This window comes from Gobius niger (assembly GCF_951799975.1).
Source record: "Gobius niger genome assembly, chromosome: 5".
Classification (NCBI taxonomy): Eukaryota; Metazoa; Chordata; class Actinopteri; order Gobiiformes; family Gobiidae; genus Gobius; species Gobius niger.
The window spans coordinates 40,631,234-40,644,896 of record NC_136856.1 but is presented as its reverse complement, the minus strand read 5'-3'; the positions used below and the strand labels follow the sequence as shown (position 1 = coordinate 40,644,896).

The following is a 13,663-nucleotide window of genomic DNA, read 5'->3' as shown; positions in this document are numbered from 1 at the left end:
AGCAAAAAAGTGACAAAAATCCAGCAAAAAAGTGTCAAAAATCCAGCAAAAAAGTGACAAAAATCCATCAAAAAAGTGACAAAAATCAATCAAAAAAGTGACAAAAATCAATCAAAAAAGTGACAAAAATCCATCAAAAAAATGACAAAAATCCATCAAAAAAGTGACAAAAATCCATCAAAAAAAAGACAAAAATCCAGCAAAAAAGTGACAAAAATCCAGCAAAAAAGTGACAAAAATCCAGCAAAAAAGTTTTAGAATTTGCCTTTAGTCTATGAAACATAAAAGCACAGAATTTGTCTCTAATCCCAGTGTCTAAAATAACGTCGCAAGTTTTGGTGAGACAAGTCGACGTAATGAACATGACCGAGCTCAATGACAAAGTGTTAAGCAGTGTTAACATATTTCAATTTAGTTTTAGTCTCTTGACGAAAATGTAATTCGATTTCAGTCTAGTTTTAGTCAAAAAAATACAGAGCCGTGGGAAGATGTTTTAGTTAGGGGGCGCTGAGGGACAATATTTACCCCCAAAATACTTTTCCTGTGCAAAAATCCTGTTTATTAACCTCGAACCGAGAGCATTTTCTCCAGTTCAGCTTTACCCGAATCCCGTAGGCCAGTGTAACGCCTCATCTGAAAGACCTACAAAACTAAATGGATCTTTTTCCTCACGGCAGATTTTTTTTTTCATCACTTTTTTTGTCGTCTCATTTATGTCACATTTTCGTGACTTTTTTGTCAAATTCTTATCACTTTTTCATCAATTTTTTCTCATTTTTTTGTCAAATTTTTGTCATTTTTTGTACATTTTTTGTCACTTTTTCGTCGATGTTTTCTCACTTTTTTTTTCACGTTTTCAGCCTTGTTTTCGTCTCAGTTTTCTTCCTATTTTCACACCTTTTTTCCAGAAGCTTTTGGATTGGGGTAAAGCTGGAGAAACTGTGCTCGGTTATAATCATGTTTAATGTTGTTCCTCTGCTTCATGTTTCTGCTCCACATGAACAAAGCTCAGAGCTGATCCTTTAAACATGATCTGAGGCTCTTTCAGACGCTCAATACAAGTTTGGATGATTTTAGTCTCTCCTTTTCACTTTTATTTAGTCTGATTTTAGTCGACTCAAACATCTGGACATTTTAGTCACAGTTTTAGTCTCATGAGGAACTTTTAATTTAGTTTTAGTCCAATTCTAGTCACAAAAATATCACTTTGACTAAAATTAAGACTAAATATTTTAGTCGACGAAATGAACACTGGTGCTAAGGGTGTGTGAGCTTTTGTTTTTTTCCTTTCTTCCTTAAGCGCCAGCCTCTGACACCCACAGTGGCACTTCCCATAATCCATTTGACTAAAATAAAGAAAAAAATCTATATAATGAAAGCAAACCCGTGTCCACTCTTGTCGTCTCAGCCTCCCCCACCCATCAGTGTTTGCACATCCCCTTCCTTCAACGGCCGTCTCGTTTAGCCCTGCTTCACAGAGCCGCTTAGCCCTGCTTCACAGAGCCGCTTAGCCCTGCTTCACAGAGCCGCTTAGCCCTGCTGCCTTTGTTCGTATTTGTGTTAAAAAAGGGTGTGTGAGTTCATCCAGGGACAAGGTCAAAGTCCACAGGCTCCACGTCCCACAGGACATGACGTCACCTCCACTGTTTTACCCGCGACAAATGACTCTCAATAAGTAAACTCCGCCGTCCTCAAGGTTAGGATTAGGGTTAGCTTGGATTAGCTTGAGCTCGCGTTGTCCTGTGGAGATCTGGAGCCCCACTGGTCACGTCCCCGTCCCATCGGCCATTCAGACCCTTCTCCTTTGACAAGCTGATGTCAGATTAATGACTTCTTCTACTACTGTTCTGTAAAAGCTATTTCTGCTTTTCATTTGCAGGAGGTCCAGGAGTGAATCTCAAAGGGAAGATGTTTACTCTGTCTCAGTACGCGGGAGTGACCTTCTTCCCGCCATACTACTCCCAAGATCCATGGAAACCAACTAGAGCTACTTATACTACTACTAGTACTACTAAGCCTACTACTACTACTACTTCTACTACTAAGCCTACTACTACTACTACTACTACTAAGCAAACTACTACTACTAGGCCTACTACTACTACTACGACCACTGCTCCTGTCATTAGAGGTCAGTATTTCGATGAAGTCAAACATACTTAAATGTCCTGTACTTTACACCAGGTTTAGTGACATTTGAGCTGTAGTTTAGTGCTGGTTGTGGTAACTTTCCTTTAAAGCAGATCTGCTTAAAGCTCCAGTAACAGAGGGGACTAAACTAAATAAAGATTCAGTGTTTCTGAATGTTTCTGGCTCTCACACACCTAGGGCTGCTCGATTATTGAAAAAAGAATAATCACGATTATTTTTGTCATAATTGAAATCACGATTATTCAAACGATTATTTGTTGCCTTTAAAATAAATCCATCAAGAAAGTGACAACAATCCATCAAAAAAATGACAAAAATCCATCAAAAAAATGACAAAAATCCATCAAAAAAGTGACAAAAATCCATCAAAAAAGTGTCAAAAATCCATCAAAAAAGTGTCAAAAATCCATCAAAAAAGTGACAAAAATCCAGCAAAAAAGTGACAAAAATCCAGCAAAAAAGTGACAAAAATCCAGCAAAAAAGTGACAAAAATCCATCAAAAAAGTGACAAAAATCCATCAAAAAAGTGACAAAAATCCATCAAAAAAGTGACAAAAATCCATCAAGAAAGTGACAAAAATCCATCAAAAAAGTGACAAAAATCCATCAAAAAAGTGACAAAAATCCAGCAGAAAAATGACAAAAATCCATCAAAAAAGTGACAAAAATCCATCAAAAAAGTGACAAAAATCCATCAAAAAAATGACAAAAATCCAGCAAAAAAGTGACAAAAATCCAGCAAAAAAGTGTCAAAAATCCAGCAAAAAAGTGACAAAAATCCAGCAAAAAAATACAAAAATCCATTAAAAAAGTGTCAAAAATCCAGCAAAAAAGTGACAAAAATCCAGCAAAAAAGTGACAAAAATCCATCAAAAAAGTGTCAAAAATCCAGCAAAAAAGTGACAAAAATCCATCAAAAAAGTGTCAAAAATCCATCAAAAAAGTGTCAAAAATCCAGCAAAAAAGTGACAAAAATCCAGCAAAAAAGTGACAAAAATCCAGCAAAAAAGTGACAAAAATCCAGCAAAAAAGTGACAAAAATCCAGCAAAAAAGTGACAAAAATCCAGCAAAAAAGTGACAAAAATCCATCAAAAAAGTGACAAAAATCCATCAAAAAAGTGACAAAAATCCATCAAGAAAGTGACAAAAATCCATCAAAAAAGTGACAAAAATCCATCAAAAAAGTGACAAAAATCCAGCAGAAAAATGACAAAAATCCATCAAAAAAGTGACAAAAATCCATCAAAAAAGTGACAAAAATCCATCAAAAAAATGACAAAAATCCAGCAAAAAAGTGACAAAAATCCAGCAAAAAAGTGTCAAAAATCCAGCAAAAAAGTGACAAAAATCCAGCAAAAAAATACAAAAATCCATTAAAAAAGTGTCAAAAATCCAGCAAAAAAGTGACAAAAATCCAGCAAAAAAGTGACAAAAATCCATCAAAAAAGTGTCAAAAATCCAGCAAAAAAGTGACAAAAATCCATCAAAAAAGTGTCAAAAATCCATCAAAAAAGTGTCAAAAATCCATCAAAAAAGTGACAAAAATCCAGCAAAAAAGTGACAAAAATCCAGCAAAAAAGTGACAAAAATCCAGCAAAAAAGTGACAAAAATCCAGCAAAAAAGTGACAAAAATCCATCAAAAAAGTGACAAAAATCCATCAAAAAAGTGACAAAAATCCATCAAAAAAGTGACAAAAATCCAGCAAAAAAGTGACAAAAATCCAGCAAAAAAGTGACAAAAATCCATCAAAAAAGTGACAAAAATCCATCAAAAAAGTGACAAAAATCCAGCAAAAAAGTGACAAAAATCCAGCAAAAAAGTGACAAAAATCCAGCAAAAAAGTGACAAAAATCCAGCAAAAAAGTGACAAAAATCCAGCAAAAAAGTGACAAAAATCCATCAAAAAAGTGACAAAAATCCATCAAAAAAGTGACAAAAATCCATCAAGAAAGTGACAAAAATCCATCAAAAAAGTGACAAAAATCCATCAAAAAAGTGACAAAAATCCAGCAGAAAAATGACAAAAATCCATCAAAAAAGTGACAAAAATCCATCAAAAAAGTGACAAAAATCCATCAAAAAAATGACAAAAATCCAGCAAAAAAGTGACAAAAATCCAGCAAAAAAGTGTCAAAAATCCAGCAAAAAAGTGACAAAAATCCAGCAAAAAAATACAAAAATCCATTAAAAAAGTGTCAAAAATCCAGCAAAAAAGTGACAAAAATCCAGCAAAAAAGTGACAAAAATCCATCAAAAAAGTGTCAAAAATCCAGCAAAAAAGTGACAAAAATCCATCAAAAAAGTGTCAAAAATCCATCAAAAAAGTGTCAAAAATCCATCAAAAAAGTGACAAAAATCCAGCAAAAAAGTGACAAAAATCCAGCAAAAAAGTGACAAAAATCCAGCAAAAAAGTGACAAAAATCCAGCAAAAAAGTGACAAAAATCCATCAAAAAAGTGACAAAAATCCATCAAAAAAGTGACAAAAATCCATCAAAAAAGTGACAAAAATCCATCAAGAAAGTGACAAAAATCCATCAAAAAAGTGACAAAAATCCATCAAAAAAGTGACAAAAATCCAGCAGAAAAATGACAAAAATCCATCAAAAAAGTGACAAAAATCCATCAAAAAAGTGACAAAAATCCATCAAAAAAATGACAAAAATCCAGCAAAAAAGTGACAAAAATCCAGCAAAAAAGTGTCAAAAATCCAGCAAAAAAGTGACAAAAATCCAGCAAAAAAATACAAAAATCCATTAAAAAAGTGTCAAAAATCCAGCAAAAAAGTGACAAAAATCCAGCAAAAAAGTGACAAAAATCCATCAAAAAAGTGTCAAAAATCCATCAAAAAAGTGACAAAAATCCAGCAAAAAAGTGACAAAAATCCATCAAAAAAGTGTCAAAAATCCATCAAAAAAGTGTCAAAAATCCATCAAAAAAATACAAAAATGCATTAAAAAAGTGTCAAAAATCCATCAAAAAAGTGACAAAAAAACAGCAAAAAAACGACAAAATTCCAGCAAAAAAATACAAAAATCGATTAAAAAAGTGACAAAAATCCAAAAATGTAAAATTTGAAGAAAAAAAATTGAAAAAATAAATAAATATTGATTTAAAAAAAAAAAAAATATATATATAATCGATTTTTTGCGATTATGCAAATTTTGTAATCGTTTACTGTTGTAATCGAAATCGTAATCGAATTTCGATTAATTGCACAGCCCTACACACACCATTATGTACCATATATTTATGTTTTAACTTTCCACAAAGAGGATTATGCCTCCTGTACGGGGTTGGCGTTGGATTCAAATGTGTCAGATGAGAGGCCGACGGACAGATCATTTTTAGGCAGTGCATGATCCCAGTTTAAGGCATGGACTGTATATAAATGAACAGCTCCTCCTCACTCCTCCCCGTTTACCAGAATGACCATGGTCGTGGGGGAAGTCATGGAGGATTTACAGACTCCTCCTCCCCAGCTCTGATGAAGCATGTTCCTAAAAAGGGCATAAGGGCGGGATCTTCACCGTAGACTCCGCCCTTTGTGTGACGTGTAGCTCGCGCTGCTCCAATGCTAACAGTCCGAGCCTCATTAAGCACCAGATTTCAAACATTCTTCTTATGAAAACCAGCCTGGTTTCTTTAACTGTGACTCAGCGTTATCTCAGGAGGAAGATCAGCCTAGTCTAAACCAGGTGTTAAAGTTGTTTTTAACGTGTCTAAACTCCAATGCTTTTCAATGGGGGACGAGCGGCGATATGGAGGTACTACAGCAACGGCGCCCTCTAGTGTCGTGGTCATAAAGCAGAGCAGCCAACGGCCATTGTTTTAAGGGTGCCATGGGAAAATATGATTCGTATGACAAATCCAAATACGGATAATAAATTATCATAAATCATTCATTTTGATTGTTGACATTCATGTGTAGCTCAGTGAGATACTGGTTTAAGTTGGTTTCGCCATTAAAGCGACTATACGGAGTTTAAAAATGTTAAAATGATGTATTCTCCTCCCCCTTCATGTTCCTCCATGTCCTCATGTGTAGAATGAGCTCAGACCTGTTCACCACAACTGCCTCTAAAATCCTGCACTGTCACTCAGAAGCTGCAGTTACACATAAGACCTGAGGTGGCAGGAGTGAGTATAAAATGGCAAACTTGTATCTAGCCCCTTTACATAAAAAATGTATTGAAAGTTTTCTGCAGCGGTAGCGAGCAGAGTCTGCCTCGCCTCGTGCGTGGAGCTCATTTAACAAAGAGCCAGTTGTAATGAAAACATCGACACAGTTAAAATTGGCCCCTGGACGGCTGAGAACCATCCTGAAAGACTCAGTGGGGCCCTCAGATGTGGCAGGAGGGTGTTCCACATTGCTGTTTGGAATCTGTCCCATTGTCCGACGGTTTGTTTTCGGGACAGAGAAGGTTTGTATCTAAGGATTGGAGAGTTTGTGGTGCGTTGGGTTAAATGTTCTGAGAGATGGTCCGGGGCGTGGCCGTGTGTGCATTGACAGGTGAGCAGACAGACTTTGTGTTGAATACGTTGTGTGATAGGAAGCCAGTGGAGATCATGGAGGACAGCTGTGATTCATATGTAGGCGTCCTCCTCAGGATCCTGGCAGAGGTGTTACAGTAATCCAGCCTGAAGGACCTCCTCCTCAGGATCCTGGCAGAGGTGTTACAGTAATCCAGCCTGAAGGACCTCCTCCTCAGGATCCTGGCAGAGGTGTTACAGTAATCCAGCCTGGAGGACCTCCTCCTCAGGATCCTGGCAGAGGTGTTCTGGGATCCTGATGAGGAGGCGTTACAGTGCAGGTGTTACATTTATAAAAAATAAAAAATGGTGAGACCAGCACTCGATCAACAGTCAGGGGGGACTGTGGGGGACAGTTCCGGAGGTGTTTCCATTAAGGCTTGATCTAGTTGGAACACTCTATGACAGTTAGAGAAAGCAGCGCCTACGTCTCATTTAAGAGACAACTGAAGGAACGGCTTCTCTGCCAACAAAGGTGTGACCATTAAAAGGCATGAGACAGGAACATATTTTAAAATATCTGCAGGTACAGGTGTGTGAGTGGGCGGGACGAGGGGAGTGGCCTATGAAAGAGATGCACTTTATGTATTGTGTAGTTGTTGTCCTTGCCTGTTTTGTCTGTAATGCACTGCTGTGTGTTGTGGCTCATATGTTTTATATTTTGTATGTTCTTGTCTTGTTTTTTATGGGACTGCGGATGGAAATCAGCCTTGAGCTAAATCCGGCATAATTACAGCACTAGTTGTCTGTTCATCAATATGCACTGTCCCATTCAAATAAAAGAATAAATGAAAATGAAATGACAGTAATCCTGGAGGACACAAAGGCATGAATCAACTTTTCAGCATCTGCAGAGGAGAGACTGGGGCAGAGTTTGGAAATGTTATATAATGTTATATTTTACACAGATTTTGGATATGGCGCTCAAATGAGAGATGTGGGTCACACATGACGCTCATATTTTTGACAAGGGGAGAGAGAGATGGTGAAACCAGACAGTGAGATACTTGTGATGCTGGTGGGAGTCCCTGTGAGAGTTGCCTCTGTCTTGGACCCATTTAACGGTAATAAAAATGCCTTTGTGTCCTCCAGGCAGCTGTGAGTGCTGGTCGTGTAGTGGGTGTAGCAGATGTAGAGGTGGGATCGGTGCGCAGGCAGAGCTGAGAATCATCGACAAAGCAATGGAAGGAAATTCCATTCTTGCCGATGATTCGGCCCAGGTTGAGCATCTACATCAGAGGTGCCCAAACCTTTTGTCTCTGAGGCCAAAATGAAAAAGTGTCAGTGGGTCGCGGGCCAAACACTGCGATGTGAAGCGTGAAGCACAAATAACTACAAATAATAATAGTTACTTTATTTTCTTTGGTTTACATTTGCATTTAATTCTATCTATGCAAATAACATGCTACAAAAGCCTAGTTTTAGTAGAACAAAATCAATGATGTAGCAACATAGTGCAAAATGTTAACAACACCACATGTACCTGCAGCACCTACAGTGACTTTACCTCATTCATTTCTTTAAGTCAAAGAAAACGCCACATTAGACCAGTTTGAAAGTGTCAGTTCAGCATAAATTCTGTTATAAGTCATAGATGTGAACGACCTTTGCAATAAAATAATATGGAAAAATGGGGAAGTTGATGCTACGACGCTCTATGACAGAGAAACACCAAGACACCAGTGTTTCCTTAGCTTTGCGAAAGGAGTGAAACAGCGCCCCCAATTTGTCGCCGGTGGCCAAACAGTGTACTGCATCTATATTTGCCATTGAGAATAAATGGGAGAGAGTTAGTATTAACCAGATGCGGCGCAAAAGTAGGTCACTCTCTGGCTCACTTTGGGCACCCCTGATCTATATGTTAAAAAGGGTGGGGCCAAGAACGGACCCCTGGGGGACCCCACAGTGACAGTGTGAGAATGTGACTTGGCATCCCTATGTTAAATAGTAATGAAGGGGCCGAGTGCTGCGATGTGGCGGGTGGGGAGTGGGTCCAAAGCACAGGTAGATGTTTTCATTAGTTGAACCTCCATAAGGTCCTCCTGGTGGTTCTCAGAGGTGGCAGATTCTGGGGTGTGCGGGTGAGCCTTGACGGGCCCAGGGGGATCTGGGCTTTAAAAGATGATTTATGGTTGAGAAACGTTGCTTGGAATTCCCTGGATTATTATAAATGATGTTAGAATAGTAGGTAGATTTGGCTTCTGCTCTGCCAATCAAATAAATAAGTAAGCTGCTTGTGCTCCCCCTGCAGGTGTGTCGGTGTGCCTGCGCTTCTTGGCCGACTCCAGCTCCATAAAGCTCTTCACTCTGGCTCCTGACTTTGCCGACGCCCTGTCCCTCTCCTTGTACAACCAACAGTACACTCTGACCTGGAACAGTTATTATGAAAGTTACCAGGTGTCTCTGACCCCCACGGTCCCGCTCTGGGCCTCGGCTCGGACTCAGCCCTGGACCAGCGTCTGTGTGGTCGCAGACTTCCTCAAAAACGTGGTTCAAGTCTTCCAGGACGGATCAATGAGCATCAGGAAGATCCCGAGGTCTGGGGTAAGTCAAATCCTGCAGAAAATGACCATATTAAAATGACATTAAGATACTTTCTGCTGGGCTAAAATGGTCCTCGGGTCTGACCTCATGTGGTGCTTTTATTCTGAAATAGTTAGATCTGTTTGTGAATGTGCAGATGTCGTGGTCGGGGCAGCCTGTGCTGAAAGTGTCTGCGTTCGATGGTCAGCTGACAGACCTGGAGGTTTGGGACTTTCCCCTGGAGAACACAGAGATCTTCAGGTTCATGCAGAACTACGGGTGAGACTGAGCTCAACAGCACCTCCTGTAGGGCGACTCCTGTCCCTTTGTCAGTGACTCTGCACAGACATTCTGTCCCACCTGTTTAGATCATGTCTCACTTTTTCAATAACATTATGTTTACAGAGAATGACAAGTTTTCCACCAGTGTTTCCGAGTCTTTAAAGGGTTAGCTTAAGCATCACTGCAAAGTGTTTCAGGTCGACATTACATTTCTACATTTCTACATTTCTACATTTCTTGATCTTTTAAGGCAGAAATACAAAAAAAAAAAAACAGAAATTGTGTCCAAAGCACATTCAACACAATGTTTTGATTTCAGGACTGACTTTGTTAGTTTTACGCAATTGTTTTGCCACATCAGCTCTTTTTTAAATACTGTAAGTGTGTAAGTGATTAGAAGACTGTTCCAGCTCGTCTGAATGGAGCCTCACAGCGCCCTCTAGTGGCTGATCTGGTTCTACGATCACTGTCTTTACCTTTCATTATTTCATTTCATTATTCCTCCAGTGGGCGGGGTCTATGTTAGTACTGTTTACATTGATTATCTTCTTCTTCCTGCTGGAGACAAACACTCCTGCTGCCTTTGACATGCCTGACACTCTGACCTTCTGTTCCCTCAGGCCCAGCGGCTCAGTTCTGACCTGGTCTAACGTCGCATACACGCCCAATGGAAACGTCCTGATCGAGGACACCTACGCCCTCAGACGGGGACGACCAATCAGCAGCAGCGAGGGAGAAGAGCCGCCAATCAGGAGCGGGCAGGGGCGGGACCAGCGACACAGACACAAGAAGTTCAACGAGAGGAGACAGAGGAGGAGACAGATGTTCTGAGTCCGGCAGGAAACACACGGCACATTACTTTTAGAAGGAATAATCAGTACTTGTACTTTTACAGAGTAATCCCTGTAACATTGATTACAAATATCTTGGTGATTCAGCTTTAGCTCTGGGTGGGGTTTGGATTCATTGATGTTTTTGTTGGACATGGGACAGAGAGCAGGTGAGACTGTCCCGTTTAAAGGTGATCACTGAGTTATGACCCGTCCATGACCAGCTCTACTGTCACTGTGAACTTTAATAAACTGAAGACAAAACTCTGAGTCCTGTTTCCTCTGCACGTGTCCAGTCACTATAGATGACATATGCAACTTAAAGGGACTATATGGAGTATTTTCCTCATGTTCCAGCCATGTCCTAATGTGTAGAATGAGCTTTTGGGTCAGAAGCGCCGTCATGCAGGAGATTAATATAGAAGCTGCAGTTACATGTTTGACCTGAGGTGGGAGTAGTGAGTATAAAATGGTCCACTTGCATCTAGTCCCTTTAAGGTTTTCAGGATTTGCTGCTAAATTAATTTAAATTAAATAGTGGACACAATGAGGAACGGTAATAGTTTAGTCTATTAGTTTTTTTTTTTTTTTTAATTTCATGTTATTTAATTCATTAGTGACGTCTGACAATCACAACAAAACCGTTAAGCCGATACAGTCTGAATGAAACAGAGCAGAGGAGAAGATCAAGGGCCAGATCTTGTGACTGGTGCATGTTCCGCTAAAGGCTGCGCTGCGAGGGAGAGGGCGTTATTTAAGAAAAAGAGGCGACTGAGGCTGGTTCATTACAAGCAGCACTCGGAGCCGCTCTTCTGTGGCAGCCTTCACATTATGTTCCTCTTTACATCGCGCTGTCTTGTCTTCTTCCTTAGAATCAACTCAAATTGAAAACAAAAGCGAAATTGCCTCGAAAAGTCTGTTTGAGCGTCGGTTACGCACGGGTTTACTTTGATACTGTAGATCAACGCGCTCACCCCCAACACCAAAACAACAACAGTTTTCCATAAATAAACCACACGTGCCTCAAGTGCCACAACACCAGGTCTGATCTGAGTTTTAAGGAGACGTTTCCATCGTGTGTCAGTCTTTACCTCCTGATGATGCTCCTTGTGCAGCCACAGCTCAGTCCAAAAGAAAGAAGCGCATTTTACAGGGCGCAGAGCAACTTTTTTTTTTCCAATTCAGCCGCTCCAAGAATCCTGCAGCTGTAGCACAAATGTTCCAATACGCTACAGTTTTCTTGCAACGGCTGCATAACTCTGCAACTCCTCCACAGCCACGTTTCTGATCAACTAAATCCTGTACATTTCGTAACTTTGTGCATTCGAACGGTGTCCAGCGCGAGGCCTCTCTGACCCGCCCGCTCAGCTTTGATCTGCAGCAGCGGAGGGACAGTTTGATTTCTTTCATCTTTATTAAACATTGCGCTGCATCAGATTCAGCATGTTACGCGTTTACAGAACCCACCGCCTCCCGCAGGTCTGTGGAAACATGGGGAGGGGGCGGCACCACAACATCACAATGCGAGTCTGTCCCCCCCTCCTGTCCTGCCATTTCTTCAACCAGGTCTGACACTGAAGATTGCAGGAGCGCCCCCGTCTGCGCAGTCGTCTGCTCTACAGCCTGCGCTAAGAACCACAACATCTGGCCCCAAGTCTTACAATATCTGCCCCCTGTTGTTACTTCACACATGTGTTTATTTACAGTGTTATATATTTACAGTATTTACAGATGTTTTTGTATTTTATATTCAGTTATTTACAATATGTAAAATACAGAACCATCATGTTCATGTTCATTCATGAAATACAAATAGAACACAAAACCTATTAACTATATCATAAAATTTGAGTAACTTACTTTTAATAAATAGTGGATTTGATGGATCTCTGTATCTAATATTATACATCGTTTTCTGTTTGTTTGTTTTTTTTAACTGAAGATGCTCTGCTCCAGATTACAGTTTAAGATGATTCATTATTTATAATCCAGGGCCTTCTCGCACACTTCCTCCCTGAGACGGGGCGGGTTCGGTTTCATATTTCTGAATGAAAGAAAAGTCACATGACCAGAGACTCAGGAGGAGAGGCAGTGTTTATGAGCAACGCACTCGCTCCAGCGTCTGCAGAGTCGGCTGGAGGTTTTACTGCAAACATGAAGCTGCAGCTCGTCTTCGTGAGTGCTTTCCTGATCGTCTGTGAGGGAAGAGCACCACGGACCACCACAACTACTACAAGAGCTACAACACCTACAGGAACTACAAGAACTACAGGAACTACAACAACTACGGCTGTGCATTACACCATCGACTCAGGTCAGGCTGAGGATCCTCTGTTTTAACCTGAGTTTGTGTTTGTTAGTCAGGGTTAGTTTAGTCCCGGTTTAGTTGCTCTGTAAATCCTGGTTTAGTCCCTTTTGTTTGTTAGTTAGTTAATATATTTTCTTCGGTCATTATGAGCATTTAAATCACATGTTTTCCAAAGATCTTAGACATTATACAATAAGAAAAACACATACATTAAGAGTTTAATCTAAATGAAGCCTGACCGACAGGGGTTTAAGCTGAAGCTGAGACTTATTCTGCCTCTAAACCCTTTTACAAACTGTGACTCTGAGTCCAAAGAGACTCATTATAAACTTTCTCTAATACCAACGATGGAAACACTGAAGCACAAAACTTAAACTTCAACAATCACAAATGAAGCTTTGTTTCCTCGATCGACTTCTTTTCTAATGCTCTTCATTCAAGTGTTCTATACTTCTCTATCATGTTTAACTTATACGTTTTCTTAAATGCTTTAATAGTTTTGGAGCCTTAAGTTGAATAAACCGTTCCATAGATCAACGCCTTTAACTGATAAACTCCTCCTCTCAGTGTTACTGAGCGCCAGAGGTTTCTGTAGCAGATCACACTGCAAAAAGTAAATATCAAGCATTGTCTTAAATGAGTTGAATTGAGGAAATGTTTCTTGTTTTGAGCGGTTTTCACTCATTTAGACACTTTTCCTGATCGGACCGAGTTTGCTTTGCTTGTTTGAGGACATTTCACACCAGTTCTAGGGTAAATCTCGCTTGAAATAAGAAAGTAAAACTGCCAATGAGATGAGACCAATTTTCTTTCCCCATTGGCAAAGAAAATGACCTGAAATAAGGACGAAATGTATCGAAACGAGTCAGAAACATCTCAGAACAAGTGAAATAATCCGGGACAAATGCCCAACAACAACTTAACTTTTGGTCATTTTTTGTATTTTTTTTTCTTCAGTTTTTTGTCATTTTTTTGTCATATTTTTTTTTTTTTTTTTTTTTTTTTGGTCATTTTTTTGTCATTTTTTCGTCAA

General features: G+C 39.6%; 1 protein-coding gene across 1 annotated transcript in view; it reads left to right on the top strand.

The window, feature by feature from the left end:
• Nucleotides 1-10,323, top strand: part of LOC306963092 (uncharacterized protein) — a gene marked incomplete at both ends in the record, with an annotated part of 47,106 nt that extends 36,783 nt beyond the window's left edge. Inside the window, 3 exons of the mRNA XM_079556546.1 lie at nt 8,939-9,231; nt 9,368-9,489; nt 10,113-10,323. Coding sequence (XP_079412672.1) covers nt 8,939-9,231; nt 9,368-9,489; nt 10,113-10,323 — 626 coding nt within the window. The remainder of the gene's footprint in view (nt 1-8,938; nt 9,232-9,367; nt 9,490-10,112) is intronic.
• Between the last annotated feature and the right edge of the window lie 3,340 nt (nt 10,324-13,663).